The following is a 17,107-nucleotide window of genomic DNA, read 5'->3' as shown; positions in this document are numbered from 1 at the left end:
AATTAGAGATGAATTATGATGTATAATTGCTTAGGAACCAAACCCTAAGTAAAAAATTATACATAAGAAGCTATAAATTGAATGATTTCATGAATTACCACACTAGGATAAGTGGGTATTAATCATATGATGAAATTGATAATATAATTGTGTTTATAATCATCATATATGATAGAAATAAGGAAATACTTGAACAAATTGTGTGTTTGAGTTTATGATCATACTTACTATGAAACGGGTTTTGTATGATAAAACGTAAATGATGATAGATTAATGTTAGAATGATGTTTGATATCATCATGTGTTAAAAATGATTAAAGTTGTGTTAGTTCGATGAATTTCGATTACATGAACTTGATTGAATAAGTAACTAAACCGGTAGCATAAGAATGATGCTTACTGGATATTGACAAAGTAATAACACCAGTAGTTGATCTACATCGTGTAATTACTTTCGTCAATAGATAGTTTGACTTGTTAAAAGTCAAAATGACCAATTATATAATCGAATGATAATTTCGACATAAAAATCGTAGGATGGAATAGTCGTGAAATTTGATAAATCTCATAATCTGCGAATTAGGGATGAATTATGATGTATAATTGCTTAGTAACCAAACCCTGAGTGAAAATTATACATAAGAAGCTATAAATTGAATGATTTGATGAATTACCACACTAGGATAAGTGGGTATTAATCATATGATGAAATTGATGATATAATTGTGTTTATAATCATCATATATGATAGAAATAAGGAAATACTTGAACAAATTGTGTGTTTGAGTTTATGATCATACTTGCTATGAAACGGGTTTTGTATGATAAAACGTAAATGATGATAGATTAATGTTAGAATGATGTTTGATATCATCATGTGTTAAAAATGATTAAAGTTGTGTTAATTCGATGAATTTCGATTACATGAACTTGATTGAATAAGTAACTAAACCGGTAGCATAAGAATGATGCTTACCGGATATTGACAAAGTAATAACACGAGTAGTTGATCTACATCGTGTAATTACTTTTGTCAATAGATAGTTTGACTTGTTAAAAGTCAAAATGACCAATTATATGATCGAATGATAATTTCGACATAAAAATCTGGATGCTAGGCAAGTAAAGCTTACACTCTATTTATTGAATACCTATTGATTTTATACGTTCTGAATAACATAAAGTCTTGTTTGAATTATGATGTTCCGCCACAACATGTGCGGTTCGGAACAAAAGACAATAAAGATAAACCATGTTTAATGGTTAAAAAGAGATAATACGGTTATTTAGTCATGAAAGAACTAATAAATAACGAGTTTTGAATGATTACCTCATAAGGTAAACTAATACAAATAATAAAGGTAAAACGGTAATTCGATCACTCGTTGACGATTACCGTTAGTTTGTGAAAGACACTTTATAGCGGAAGTTATAACGGATCAAAAGAGTCAATAAATGATTTATAAGGAAAATGACCGTGCGGTGTAAACCGGAGCGAGTCATGTAGACGAGATAGTAATAAACATCATCTCGCCAATAAAATCGGTTACTTAGACTAAACTGGTCAAAAGGTGAAGATATTACCTTTTGACAATATCGACTAATGACTATTGTCAAGTTATATTATTTCATGAGTAAATATTAAATGGATATTAGCATCGCAATGAATTAGCGGTTATAAAAGAAAGGTAGTAAAAACGGGTCAATATATTGATCCGAGCCAGGTATGTGTAATAGGGTAACACTCATTTAGAACGTAAGGTTCAATGAATGTTAAATGAAGTAAAAATAGACATTTGGTTACTTTAATAGGTAAACCGAATGTTTCAAATAATAGACATTGCGTTGAACAAGCATAATGACTTTTCAAACAAAATCATAGTTAAAAAGAAGAATTTTGGTCAAACATGCTTTCAAAAGTCTTTCGTCGTAAATGAAAGGTTAAAATGGAGCAAAACGCCCTTGTAAGCTAAAATGAGCAAACAATTTTTAAAGGTTGTTTGGAAACGAGTTTTATGATTAAATAAATACTTAGAATAAGTATCAAAAGTAAAAGATGTAAATCTTTGGTCAATTGACTCTATAAGAGTCTTTGCCGTAAAATAAGGATTTGAGGGGTAAAACTCGGAATTTATAAATTACTACATTAAATCCGACACAAATATAGTTGTGAAGGAAGATTGTTTGATAAGAAATGTGGTAATAAAATGCTAGAAACGAACGAAAGCGATTTGTGTCTAAAATATGCTTAAAATCCCTTAACGGGTCAAAATAAGCATATGAGTGAAAATGGATTTAAAATACTTATGAAACCAGTGATTTGAACCTAATATGATATAAAATATCGGTAATATGAGGTTCATAAGAAATTAGGATCAAACAAACATGTTTGTTTGATTATTACACAAATGGGTCAAAAAGTTCGTAATTACATTTTAAGCCGAAGGCTTAAAAGTTTAAAATTTTGTTAATTCGGATGTTGGATGTAAACTCCATATGATGGAGAATTAAATTACGATCACGTAGGAAGAAACTTGACGTAAATCGGATTAAAAACGAGCAAGTTATGCTCGTTTCCGTGAAAAATAAGTTGGCTGGAAAATATGCAGCACAACAGCTGTAACTCGCTGGAAAAAGGAGTCCTTCGCGCCATGCGACGGAGGAGTAAAAGTATGTCGCGACACGCGACAGGTAGTGGCGGCCTGCGACAGCCGGGCATGTCTCGGTCACGGCCCGCGAGGGCCACAAAATTTGGCAAAAAGCTTGCTGTTCAATTGTTTGATATAGGGAACTTGTTGAAACATGTTTTAAACATCAAATGACTAACTCGTTTCATATTTTTTATGAAATGTAGGAATGCTAGAGGTACCGGATGACGATCAAGCTCGACGAAGAACTGAACACACTCAATATTCAAGCTTCCGCGTAATAATTCGTCGTCATGTTTTAAATGGCGAATTTACATACAAAACATTAGAATGTTTTATTTGTTAAAAGGTTCTAACAAACTCGGTATTTCAAATGTATTTGAAATCGTTAATACTCAAAAATAGTCGAAATCTATTTAAAAAATAATAATAGTATCAAATGGACTAACAAGTAGGGGTCTTACAAGGGACTTCCTCGGTTTAGTAAAAGAACTCAAATCTAACCAGGACATTAACAAGTAGGGGCATCTATTCTATGGAAGAGATATTTCAAGCCATTTTCCAAGACCACTCATATGAGATGTAACAAACTCACCTTCATTCATTCTAGTATTGACCAACTTTCAAATCAAATATATATATATATATATTGTTTGAGGTGGACGGCTTTTCATTCATGTTGGCTAGGGCATTTAGCTATCCTGACGAGGTTTGCCAACGAAAGTCTGATCACCCCCAATGCTTGTCTATCCATCAGTTCCCACTATTTTCTAGTTTATGCCCCGTCAAACCCAAAATCCAAAATCCAAAACCCAAAATCATGCTCATCAAATGATGTGTTCCTTCTCTGCCATGCAATGTTCAGTTCGTATGTTCCTAAAATGATGTTTTCCATGTTTCAATTATTCCTTTAATTAAGGATGAGAGTGGTCAAAGCTGGCATGGTCAAATGAAGCTACACGTGGGTTTTATTATTTCAAAATTAGTTTTTATGCATATTAATGTGTGTGAGAATAAAGGGAGATATGGGAATGCCCATGATCCCATGTTTTCGTAAGTAGTGGTTCGTTATGTTGCTTATACATTTCCATTTCGTATGTAAGGCTATATAAGCCATATTTGTGTTGAGATTATTATGAATGAAATGAATTAAGTCTTGAGTTTCTCTCTAAATATTCTTCTAGTTTCCATCTATTTTCTTTTGAGCTTAATCCACTCAACGGATTATTTATCCCAAATCCGATTGGTTCATATCATCAAACCTATCAATCCTGATCTTCCCTTCCTCTACCACTATTTTCTAATGTTGTTTGACAACTTGCAGAGATGAGAATTTCAATCCGTTTACTTGCTATTTATACCAAATGGGTTGAATCAGAAACAAGAAAGCTAACACTGTGTTCCTGAGTTTAATAAAGGAAAGATAAGGAAAGAAAGAAAGTTTAGGAGAGAAAAGAAAACAATACAAAGGAAAAGTTAAAAATTTATTTGTGTTCCCAAGTTTAAAAGTAAAGGAAAGAAAATGAAAGGAAAATAAACATTTTGTATGTTCCCGAGTGGAGAGGAAAAGAAAGAAAAGTAACAATTTTACTATTATACCCTTCTAATCTTCTAATGATTACTACCGTTAACAACATAAATGATGGTGGTTTAAACGGGTACTCTGAAGGCAACTGAATTCGACCATGATAAATTCCTCCTTCAAACTCAGTATACTGAGTCCCCTTATTGCAAAATGCCATTCATATATTTTCCAACAAAATGAATGCATAATCGATTTGTAATTGCAAACCCATTACCTTCAGCACATATAAAAATAATCATATCATAGACCATACTATTATATTATACTACTTAACCAATTTTGAACACAGAATTGGTAAACACTACGTAAAATTAACTCCAAATCCAACATACTCATGTTCTTTTCCCATTCATCCTCTAAAGCATGTCCAAGTAACCTTCAAGAGCGTAGGCGAAGTAGTAAGCGTTCTAGTCCCTCTAGCATTTTCGCACTCAACTTCTACTGGTTTTCTAACTTTTTAACCCCTTAAAGACCACATCACGGTATCGGTTTCGTAAATAGCCTTTACAAATGGCTGTAATGAGAACTATTATTGATCTCGAAACGATCACAAAAGAGAGATGGGTACTCTGTACTTTCCAGCTTACTCTCAACCCGTAAGAGCGAAATTAAGAGCACTATGAACATCCACTCCAATTTGGGCTTCAGCTTTCTCCGAGTCAGTTGAGGCTGAACACAGTTTCTGAGTGAACTCGGTTAGGCCTTTTTGAACCTGGGCTGATTCAATTTGGTCAAGAGGAACAACAGTGAAATATTAGTATAGCATCATAAACAATCCTTTCTGAACCTGGGCTGGTGTCGTTACGCGCGTTTAGGCATTGGTTGTGTAGGCATCTCTTATGCGCGCGACGTTGGTTATGGGTGTTTAAACGCGTACCGGGGCCGACAAACACCCATCATGCACCGCGTAATGGCTTGGTGAGAAGACAAAGTATAGTCAGCACGGCACTGTGGACGCTCCAAGATATTAACCAGAAACTGCAAGGCACTATGCTGACTGTCAAGTCCAAACTCTGGTTTCGTTAGCAATAAAAACAGGGGGTCCACCGCTTGACCGTTTCGACCCATACCGTTTTGGCCGAAATATTATATTTGCAATCATACTTCATATCTTACATAACTTAGTGGTGTGAACTCATTTCCGCTAGATAAAACTGTTAACGAGCTGAAATTTGAGCTTGCCGAAAAAAAATCGCGCCAGTTTATATGTTTGATAGTCTATTTTTGTAGACACAGATGGATATATAAACAAAATGCAAGAGCTTATAAATAGAAGAGTTTATGCACTAAAACCTCAAAATAATTAAACTGCAAAGATTATTAACTGGCATATTCAATTCAATCCATATAATAAACTATGGAAATTATCTAACATATTCAATTACATAAGTATTCAAATTGTGTTCGCATAAACATTTCTCAAATAAGTTGTAGATTGTGAATAAACAAGTTTTAAAATAAGTGCAAACCTAATTATCCACAAATCAAACACAATTAAAACTAAAATAAGCTGAACTACCTAAATTACCATTCATTCAATCACAAAATAACATCAAAATTACCCTAAAATTGCGACACACTCATCTTATACTGCAAATTAGCCCTAGGCTGCTTCAGCCTAATACAAAACTCATCTAAGAAACTCATTTAAAACACATGTATATGATAAATTGAATGTAGGTTTGTTACCTGGAAGATGAATTGCTAATCGTTGTTGGATAGTAGTAGCAAAGATGATGAACAGTTGAATCAAGATGTGGGATATATGTTGATGAAAACTGAAGATACGAGATTCTGGGAGAGATGATGAAGGTGGGTTGAAGATATGGCGGGTTGTGGGAGATATACCCGCCATTTTTTGATGAGGGTAAAATTGGAAAACGTGAACTTATATTAATCTGTTCTCTCCCAATCTTCCCGATTTGGAGAGAAACAATTGCAATCCAAAAAACCCTCTTTTTCTCTCCTCCTCACTTTCTTTCTTCCCACAAAAAAAACTCTGGAACACCATAACCCTTTTCTTTCTTCCTAAATCCTTTCTCTTCTCTTAAAAATAAAACTCTGGAACATAGTGTAAAAGTTACAGGTCAAAAAGGTCACGCGTGAGTCATATGGATTGAAATTCGACCACATTGTATTTTTAATTGATACAACTACATAAATTTCCCTATTCAAACATTTAGATTATTATGGTTTTGCTTTCACAGGTCAACCAAGTCGAATCATTGTAGCCTGCACTAAAAATACCAGTTTCAACCCACTACCCAACAAACCTAACACGACCATTTTGCAACATCTACCCATCGACATGCTTTGTAATACCCAGATTTATTTCTTATTGTAGTAATTTGGTTTGTGTTCTCATATATAATACATCAACTTTGTTAATTTTTACTTTAAAATAGATAAAAGTATTTGTTGGTCAACCCAACCGCACCTTGCCCCTTTTTGGCTGCAACTAGAAAATGACCAATTTCAACACCTACCCGACCCACTCGTCGTCCCATTTTGGCTACTGGCAGGTAGTTAACTGGGTATTGAAAATGACTCAGGAGGTTGCATGCATTAAACATATTTTGTCTTCATCTTCAACTCTTTGGTATTATAGCAGCTAGTGCACGGGCATATGATGGTGGAAGGCTTCTCAAGATGGGCTTCATTTGATGACCATAAAGTGATATCAAGTGAGAAACAGCCCCTCCTATTTGAAGTTTAACTTCTCGTGTTTCAAGCGGTGAGATAGCTACTTGTACAAATACAACAACCAAATCCGTAACTAGCTGGAGGATCTGTTTAAAAGTTGGTGGTACAAACCAGAAACACGTGTTAATGACTAAGTACCAAGTTTTAGAGGGAAGAAGAATATGTGTTAAGCTACCTGTGAGTTGGATGATAAAACAAGGTTGCAAATGCAAGTGTAAACAGGAACAGATTCCTCGTGGTCTTCTTTTAAAGGAAGAACTTTGATGAGAATAGGGAGAACCTGATCATTGGAGGTTAAAGATAGTTTGAGCATTTCCTAAAAGATACTACGAATCGGTAGAACAAAACCTGAAGAATATGATACTAGTATATGAGGTGGGTTAAAACGGGTAACATTTTGGTAGGCCCAAAACACTTTTTTTTTAACCGTTAAAAGTTTTTTTTTATATATATAAAATACTGGCCGAGTTACATCAATATCGCAGGTAAGCGAGCAACAAGCTGTGCCGCTACCCCTTTCTGAATAGCAAACCCTAGCCTATTAAAGACAAATTACATATTTCCGAATAAAATGATGTAGAAGGTTTTTATGCATTAAAACACACTTTAAACTAGTTATTTAAGACATTAGTGATAAAACATAACCCGGACCGAGCCATTTAAAAGTAAACAGTTCGAAATGGCTACCTGTCTAGTATACAAACCTGATTTAATGGAACAGAATCCTGGTGTGCCATAATCATCCTTGCAACTGCACCTGCAGCATTGTCCCTAACCGCATGGTCTGGTTCAGATTCTTCAAACAATGGGTAAAGGCATTGCAATGCATCATCAAAGTATCTGAAAGATAAGAAACAGAAAGAACCAATAAAAAAGGTACTAAAATGGCCAAAGTTGAAAAATCTAAGTGAAAGAAGTGTACTTCAGACTGCAGTCTCCACCATTCTGGCACAACACTCCGACACAGAATGCAGCATTCCTCCTATTGGTTGCTGATGAGGAATCTAACTCTTTTAGTACAAAGGGCATCAACGGCTGAAACAAGATGCAATTTTCCAACACTCAAATAACAACAAAATTCTATGGAAAAATGGCATTTAGACAGCATATCCACTAGAAGATTACATTTACATAACCAGAAATTGGAGCCCCCATATTCTGAGCAACTTCAGCAAGACATGCAACCACCATAGTCCAGTCTTTAGGTGAGCTTGAGCCTCTCTGCAGGCCAATGGTTTGATATAAGTTGTAGAAGAATGTGACGAATTCCAAATGGTTGAAATATCATATATACCCAATTCATATACACCCTTACAAAGTAGTTGAAATATCACATATATCCAATTCATTAGAAACAATTTAACAAATGACAATTTTACCCTTATTCTTCTAAAACTTTGAAATCTCATATATGACCTTTAACTTCAAATATTATATTTACTCGTTTCTAGCTTAATTAATTCAGCTTAAATATTATATATAGACTATACTATTGTTTGTGGGTAAAAATAAAAAAATAAAAATAAAAATGGGTAAAAATAAATTTAAGCTAAAAATGTGTTATAGAAAAATATGAAGGTAAAAGATGAGCATATATGAAAACTTAAAGTTAGAAAAATAAGGGTAAAATGATCATTTATTAGATTGTTTTTAGTTAATTAGGTATATTTGATATTTTAACTACTTTGTAAGGGCATATATGATATTTTTAGTTTTGGTTGGGTATATATGAGATTTTTCAAGTTTGTAAGGGTATATATGAAATTAATCCATTCCAAGTACTAGGGGTTTCATTTCTAGCCGCTTATTTTTGGATTATTCGACTAGGTTATGTTTTTTTTTCTCAAACGGGTCAAACATCGTCCAAAGTATATTTTTATGCAAAATCATAATATTCAAAAAAAAAAAAAAGATTATCATTGACATGACATAATTTTGTAATCATATTTAGCACACTGATAAATGATTTTTTTTTTGGGAAAATGTGTTTCGGGCTAACCAACCCAAAGTACCAACCGTTTTGACCTGTTACCCCCCGACACCCTCATTTTGCCATCTTTAGAAAATAAAAACATGATATAGTATTGAGCAAGCTCACTGCAAACTCCATTAATGGATTGAACAGAATTGCAAAGATAGGTGCAAAGTTGGAACCCATAGCCTTGGCAAAAGCAGGAAGGAGGTCTGTCACAGCATCCATGAGCACTTCATTTTGTCCAGGATCATAAACCTTAATATCACTGTCATATTCTACTTGTTGACATGTGGACATCTGCTGTAGCAATACAAGAGATGACTCTACAAGCCTAGCCATGTCTGAAATTCGTTGGAAAAAAAAGACAACGAGGACTTATAACTTATAAGAAGTTAGAACATATATAGCTAGTTATTATATGAGCTCATAATTTACAACCAAAATAAAAGATCATACGAGATTCCATGGCAACGTATCCAAAATCACTGATGATCTGTGCTACACTCATGCAAGTTTGAGCAACCACTTCCTTGTCATCATCTTGCTTCATTGTCTTAATATAAATTGTCATCACAGAATCTGGAATGTTATACATTGTAAAAATTTAAGAAACTGATTCAATGACTAAAGACTGATCTGGGATCCCCTGGTCATCTGCAGGTAACATTTTATGACTTACCAAGAATTTGTTTAATCTTTGGCGTTCTGTCCTGCAAATTGGAAAGGAAACTTACACTTCAACCAGAAGATTATGACAGTTGGTGATTATTTCTTAAAACGAAACGGGACAAATGGGTCAAAGCGGTCGAAAGTCTGCTTAAAAAAACCTCCTAAGCCAGTTTGTTGAAAATTTATGGAGACTGGCGTAATGTTACTGTTGTAAACATATTATTAAACAACTAGTTATTTGAACAAATTTAGACAAATAATATGGTTTCATCCCATTTAGCCACCTCGTCCCTATTGTAAGGACATACATACAATAAAATAGCTTACTTATTCAGATGCAAAAGAAAATAGATAAAATTTCTAAAAGGGAAGATGGGTAATGAAATGCCCATACATTATGACCTTGTAAGACGACATGAGCAGCTGTCAAAATATCTGCAATCAGAACCAACTGACTTTTAGAGATGAATCAAATTACAGATTAAGTGGAACCATGTGCTCGTAATCAGATCCTTATAAGTTATAGTCATTTATGTTAACTTACCAATCCTTAAATTATACTTTTTATTCTGCACGTATGTATTTGTGTATAGTATATATGACAGTGACATGTCCATTAAAAGGGAGAAACCGGGTGCAAGTGTGCAACAAGTGGTTGCATTTGTTACTTACATTTGATTATTTGAACATGTTTTGGATACCAAATTGGTGATCCAAGACCACACACCAGCCATTCTTGAAAATAATTATTGTTACTTACGTTTTAAACCAGTAATTGCCTGAAGTCGGACATCTTCATTGAAATAGTTAGAATGCTTCATCATAATCATAAGTGACTCTTCCAAATATCTTGATATGATTTAAGACTCACAGTTCTAAGTGCTGGTATATGTTGACATTGTAAACTACAAATTATTAAAAGGATACGGGGCATAGGCACTCTTTGTATGAAGGGCAAATAGACCAAGGGCTTGAGTTGCAGCAGCCTTTTCATCTAAAACATCTGTTCTTATACTGATATTTCCTATTCTTGGTTCATCTTGAGCTTCATCATCAGATGAAACTACACCCAATCCAACAACATCTTCATCTTCATCGTCATCGGAATCACTAATATCTACAGCAGGTCCATCATCAAGATTGCAAGCAGAGAATGCCAAAGGTACAACATGTGGAAGATACTGTTTACAATAATATAATAGCAAAAATCAACAAAGAATAGAAAAATCAGGCTTTCTACAAAATAGTCAAAAGTCGAGTGTATACCCGAACCATTCCATCTTCTAAAACTTCTGTCACATTGCTAAAAAGTCCATGAGTATGCTTGCGAAGTTCACTGCACTCGAGCCTATAACCCTAAATCGTGTGTTAGAAGTCAGAGCACTTCAAATATGTAGTGTAAGTTAGGATAGAACAAATGATAGAATCATTACAGAAATTGCAGCTTCGATAAAAGGTGGTAAAAGGGGTTCAATTTTTTCCCTTCCAACGATTACTGCAACTATCCCCACCAACTCAGTAGCTCTTGCTCGTGAACGGAGGTCCTCTTTATTTGTAAGCACCATAAAAGCTTTCATCAACTCAAGAACCCTTTCTGCATAAGGGATAAATGCTTTGTCTGCAGCGGATGCAACTGAACCAATTGCAGACTGAAAAAGTAAAGAAAATTTTGAAATAATTGTTGATATATCAGCAAGCGAATCACTAAGAATGCATCATTACCAAACACGTTTCTTGTAATATTCTTGGACTATGTTGGAGAGAAGCAAGTAGCTTTCCCAACATTGTATCGAAAATTGGGACAATTTCCTCATGCATGTTCTCACATAACGCTGCTAATGCATAGTATGATTTCTCCTTCACATCATCAGATGCATCTTGTAGGGATCGTAATAAACGAGGGAGAATCTTTTCATAATGAAAGATAATTTCGGGCTGCAGATACTCAGCAAATTGACCTAATGCAAATGATGCGGAGCCTCTTACAACCTGTTCAGGATCTCGTAAACCCTCTAAGACAATATGGAGAACAGGTTCAAGATTCTCTTTCATCAACTCCAAGCAACCCTCTGAGATCAAACCCAAAACCATGATAGAAGCTTCTCGAAACTTTGGATCAGCATTCCGACTGTTTTCAGAAGCAAATTCAAAAACTGGTGGAAACACTTGATTTGACAACTTTACAGACATGGTATCAAGAACTTCTGCAGCAGCTCGATCTGATGACAGATCATCATCTAAATCATTGCCGGTTGGTTCTGTAAGCAATGGGCAAATAGTTTGGAGGATTGGAATGATCAAATGGTGCTTCTTGAGTGAACTGGATCTATATTTTGCAAGCCATGAAATAATTTGAATAGCCTGATGACGAGTGCTAATTTCTATACTTGAACTAGAGCAAACCTCAAGAGAGAACTGGACTATGGCTTTGATTGATTCTCCAGGAAGAGGAGCTGGAGATTCAATCAGTTCATCAAATATCTCAAAAGCAATTAACGCATTATCTTCATCACCAGATACTAGACATTTTCTTGAATAATTCAGTATGCTGGGAATATACTCGCAAAATTTAACCTGCATGTATATGAATTAGAATGAGTTCAGAGGAAAAAATCTACAAAAAGGTATCTAAATAAATAGACGCACCAATTGAGAACTATCACGAGTGGACTCAAGAAAAGCCCCAATCGCCCTAGTCAAACAATAGAGTTCCAAAGTTCCTTATAAGATAACACTCGTACTTGTTTAGTTTCTTAAACATTAAAACTAAAATACAAGTTTTGACAGAAAATATTACTTGAGAGAAGCAACTCTGACATCACTGATCTCGTCTTGGAGGCACTTGAGTAGAAGGAATTTCAAGTCTACAAAATACGGTTGAAATGAATCCCCAACTGTCTGAGTTAGGGTGCTAAACAATAATAATCCCACCTGCATCATAAAGAAGGATATAATTAGTTTTAGTTGATCAACAGTTAGTGGTGTAGGTTAAAATAAATATAGCATACTATCATTTTTGAAATCAAAATGCAGATTGAACAGCACAAATGAAGCACCTCTCTCAGATCTTCTTGGGCACTCAGACTGCAGTGGAATATAAAGGGCAGTAGGTCTGGCCATTCGCCACCTGGAACTGTATATTTTGCAATAATACTCACCACATTTGCACTAGCTCGCCTCACAGATGGGCTGACAATGCAAGATAGCCATAACACAATCAGTTTTGTGGATGGTGTGAAGAAGAAGCACAAGATGAATACGAAGAAGCATTAATGTATAGAACCCAACTTATACAATCATATCGATTGCATATAGAAGATAAGACATGATGATGAAGCCTCTGCTTAGTGACACTAAATAATTCTGTTAAGGTCAGAAAACAGACCATAAGATGATTACCATTTTAAAACATGATATGCGCATTAAAAATGAGCAAACTAGCCAGGCCTCTGCCATTTATTCGGCTTCTTCAAAGTAAAGATGAAAATAATCTTACGTTGAAGGTTCACTTATGAACCTCAAATGTAACGGGATCAGTATGGTCTTTAACAATGGTGAAGCTTGAGATTCCCGGCCGGGAGGGCAGAAGTCACCGGACCTAAAAATTTCTATAAAACCGGGGGCTCGAAAACGTATATACCCAAAAAATTCTATACGAAAACTGCATACTCTCCACTACTGAGCGAAAAGTTCGGGGGGGTCGGCCGCCCCCTCCCGCCCCTTAAAAGCTTCGCCCATGGTCTTTAACCAATCTAATGTTACATGCCTTGTTTTGAAGTTTTGATATTCATTGCAGCCCAAAACAACCTAGATATCTTTAAACTTTTCAACAGCATTTACATGTCATTTTTGAAGTTTATTGTTCCTTATATTCTCAATATAACTTTAGTAGGCTAACGAGTAGAGACACCATGGTTGTTTCTTGCATACCAAAAAAGAATCGACTGCAATCATGTCTGCCCAAATATTCTAAATATAACTTTAGTTGGCAAATGTTATGCTTATCCGTCGTCTAATTTATTCCTATTTAAACATGATAATGGGTACTATTTATGCACAAGAATTCAATTTCTTAGGGTGCAATTTAGGACTACAGCAGACAATAATCATCAAGATGCAATATCAGGAGTTAAAATTAACACCCGATTGATCACTTTGCTATGATGTACCAGACAATACCACAATCACTAGAAAAACAAGTGCTGATACAATATAAAATGATCTTAAAATTAATTTCAACCTCAGACTTTAAAAGCATGGATATTGCAATTCTAGGGCACACAAGGATATCTATACCACGAGGAAGCTCGGTGATCAACAGGAATTTCAAATTCAACCATAATTCTAATTGAAACTCGCTAATCATTTCTATTATTCTGACATATTTAGATCAAATCACATCCTAGTGGAGACATAACTATACATAACTAATCTATTAACTGTGCATAAAATAAATTGATGTTAAAATTGGTATAAACCTCAAACTTTAAAATCACGAACATTGCAATTCTAAGGCACACAATGATATCTATAACCTAGAGGAAGCTCGGCGATCAACTGGAACTTCTAAATCTAACCGAAACTCGCTAATCACTTCTATTATTCAAACATACTTAGATCAAATAACATCCTAATGGAGACTAATCAATTAATCATGCAAAAAACAAATTCATCAAACAAATCACATAAACATCAAAATATCTCAACCTATACTCCGTTGCAATGCTCTCAAGTAGAGACTGTTTGACAAGCTGGCGAATCTCATCCGGAAGCTTCGGCCAGTGACCGGAGATCTTTTTCCGGAGGAGAACGGCGGAGAGTTGCCGGACATTAGGCGTCTTTGCATTGCGAATATGATCGATAAGTTGCGGAACCGCCTCTGGATCCCTAACGAGACGCTTGATTTGATCCTCTGCGTTCTGTCGCGCCTCGTTGTCCGGCATCAGGAATTGAAGCAGGAGAAGCTCCAGTGATTGCGCCATTGTTGTCTTCCGTTCCTCGCTCTATCATTCTCTCTGTATATCTATGTATGTACGTATAGGTTGTGAGAAGAACGGTTAGGGTTTTGCTTTTGGCGCATGGAGAACATGGTGGGATAGTTGGTTAAGGTCGTTAGATCCGTTTTGTTTCTTGTGTTGTCTTAAAACTGGAAATGATACAAAATAAAAAATATATCTTATTTTTTTATGATGAAAAAAAAATAAGGGTTTGAGTTACAACGGTATATTCAGTGTCGGATCTAGAAAATTTTATAGAAATGGATATTTTTAAAGGTACTTTGTCTATCACTATATAATATCTTTCGGTTCGATTCAGGTTGGGTCTTTGGGAAGGAAGGATATAATAAGGTTGGAATTTGTTATATGGGTGGTCTTTGGGTTTTGTTAGATTTCAAGATTGGTAGAAATGCACCAAGTTCAAACAGAATGACGACAATAAAAATACCCTATAAGGATGACATACGTCGGTGTTCTTCTTGTAGGGTGATTTTTTTTTTACTTGGTAAATATTAATATTATTTTTCTTAATTGTTTTTAGCACAAACTTGTAGAAACGATATGTCGTCTCTACAAACTCGTCTAAACAACGACACTTATAGGGACAACTTTCGTGACCTACAGAGACAAAGCTATAGAGACGCTATGTAATTCCTACATACCCTTAAATTTTATGTATTTTAGTTATATCTACCATTTCAAGACTTTGTCCTTAAAATTTAAAAAGTACACAGATCATCCTATATTTTGTCCATAATCAAACAATTATTTTTTAAAAAAGTTATCCAATGTGAAAATATATTATAGCCCTTTAAATATTTCATATCACTTAAAAATGCTTTTGGTTCGATTTGGCTTTCAATATTTCATATCACTTAAAAATGTTTTTGGTTCGATTTGGCTTTCAAGATTGTGCTTGGATGGTCAGGGAAAACATATGGACCTTACAAGAGTGTCCCTCTTGTTGGGTTCAGGAATATTGGGTTTGTTGCTGGCCAGGCAACGTTGAAGGCGGAATCATATAAGGTCGTTAAACACGAGAAGGCTTGTTTAGAGAATCAATCCGTGTTTATCCTATTTGATTTTAATACCTTAATTTGCTTTCCTAGCCCCAGAAGCCGTGAAATTCCTAAACATGGTCTAACGGGTTGTAAATAGTAACTTCTCAACTTTTAAGGGACGATTCGTCTTTAGTAGGATCGGTTTTGCAATTCAAAAGAAGGTTGTGACGTAGCTTTTACCTGCCATTTGTTGGTAATTCATTATTTTGGCATTTTAATGAATTTGAAATATTATTATTTAAAAATAAAAAAAATTACATGTATACTTGGATTTTTTTACAAATGGGTGAACGGGGAAGGCTTCGACCACGGATTGCCAGCATGGCATGCTTTCCCACCGTCAGATTACTCGCATCTCAAAATTCAAACAAACTACCACCCGCCTTCAATATATAAACCCCATTTCCCCTTGTAATCTTCACACAACCATTTCAAATTCAATTTATACGCAGAAACTCAAAGCTCAATCAAATCAATGGAAGCCGGTAAGACAGGAAAGGCCGCCGGAGGAAGAAAAGGTGCCGCCAACAGAAAGAAGTCGGTAACAAAGTCCGTCAAGGCCGGCCTCCAGTTTCCGGTTGGCAGAATCGCTAGGTTTTTGAAAAAAGGCCGATACGCTCAAAGAACCGGATCTGGAGCACCGATCTACCTTGCTGCTGTACTCGAATATCTTGCCGCTGAGGTACTGTTTGCACCTCGTTCGATTCAATTCAATTCAATTTTGTTTTTAGGATTTGTTGAAGTTTTATAATTGATTTTGTTGAATTTGATTTATTATAGGTTTTGGAATTGGCGGGAAATGCGGCGAGAGATAACAAGAAGACGAGGATAAACCCTAGGCATGTGCAATTAGCGGTGAGGAATGATGAGGAATTGGGGAAATTGCTTGCTGGTGTTACGATTGCAAGTGGAGGTGTGCTGCCGAACATTAATCCGGTGCTTTTGCCCAAGAAATCTTCATCTGCTGAGGTTGAGAAGACTCCAAAATCTACAAAGTCGCCAAAAAAGCTTAGAACTTAGTGGCTAGATCCTTCATGTTTGGGTTTGAAAATATAATTTTGGGTTTAGATGTGTATGGCTGTTGGCTGCATTTGAACATGACTCATAGGATTCTGTAATTCAAATGTTAAGTGGTTTATAAGAGTAAAAGTTATGGAGTATGAGATTCCAACTTCCGAATTATGTGTTTTTCACAATAATCAAAACACAGTTTATTATAGTTATATGCAAAATAACAAAATATAAACATATAAAAAAAATAAATGTAAATGCATGCAAGTATGTGCCTAAGGGGTGAGAGGGGCACTCATCTTTTAGGGGAATCCCTTTTCTTACACACACCCAATCAGCACGTGCCACGTCAACTCCCCTCATAAGTCCCCATTTTGCACTTAAACGTTAACATCACTTCACTCACATATTTTTTTTTATAAAAAAAGAAGAAAAAAATATGATTGGTGGAAAAAGAG

The 17,107-nt window shown here is 35.2% G+C and overlaps 2 protein-coding genes across 3 annotated transcripts; one reads left to right on the top strand and one right to left on the bottom strand.

The window, feature by feature from the left end:
* Positions 1-6,542: 6,542 nt before the first annotated feature.
* On the bottom strand, positions 6,543-14,727 carry LOC110916667 (importin-4). Of its 2 annotated transcripts, none has more exons than XM_022161362.1 (18): positions 14,288-14,727; positions 12,637-12,769; positions 12,378-12,511; positions 12,227-12,272; positions 11,303-12,154; positions 11,014-11,229; positions 10,847-10,936; positions 10,508-10,761; positions 10,341-10,429; positions 9,975-10,015; positions 9,591-9,621; positions 9,368-9,490; positions 9,035-9,252; positions 8,062-8,157; positions 7,859-7,971; positions 7,641-7,776; positions 7,112-7,216; positions 6,543-7,022 (listed from the first exon to the last, which is right to left on the bottom strand). In XM_022161362.1, exons 1-18 carry the CDS (start codon positions 14,560-14,562, stop codon positions 6,822-6,824), a joined length of 3,153 nt encoding a protein of 1,050 aa, XP_022017054.1. In that variant the 5' UTR covers positions 14,563-14,727; the 3' UTR covers positions 6,543-6,821. The 2 variants fall into 2 exon arrangements, with proteins under 2 accessions (XP_022017054.1, XP_022017055.1); XM_022161363.2 differs by having other exon boundaries at positions 6,553-7,022; positions 12,227-12,300.
* A 1,325-nt stretch (positions 14,728-16,052) lies between these two features.
* LOC110916419 (histone H2A.1) lies at positions 16,053-16,817 on the top strand. The gene is made up of 2 exons (XM_022161163.2): positions 16,053-16,320; positions 16,419-16,817. Exons 1-2 carry the CDS (start codon positions 16,114-16,116, stop codon positions 16,656-16,658), a joined length of 447 nt encoding a protein of 148 aa, XP_022016855.1. The 5' UTR covers positions 16,053-16,113; the 3' UTR covers positions 16,659-16,817.
* The last annotated feature ends 290 nt before the right edge of the window (positions 16,818-17,107 follow it).

This window comes from Helianthus annuus, chromosome 11 (genome assembly GCF_002127325.2).
Source record: "Helianthus annuus cultivar XRQ/B chromosome 11, HanXRQr2.0-SUNRISE, whole genome shotgun sequence".
Classification (NCBI taxonomy): Eukaryota; Viridiplantae; Streptophyta; class Magnoliopsida; order Asterales; family Asteraceae; genus Helianthus; species Helianthus annuus.
The sequence above is the reverse complement of the archived record's forward strand: the minus strand, read 5'-3'. Positions and strand labels throughout refer to the sequence as shown.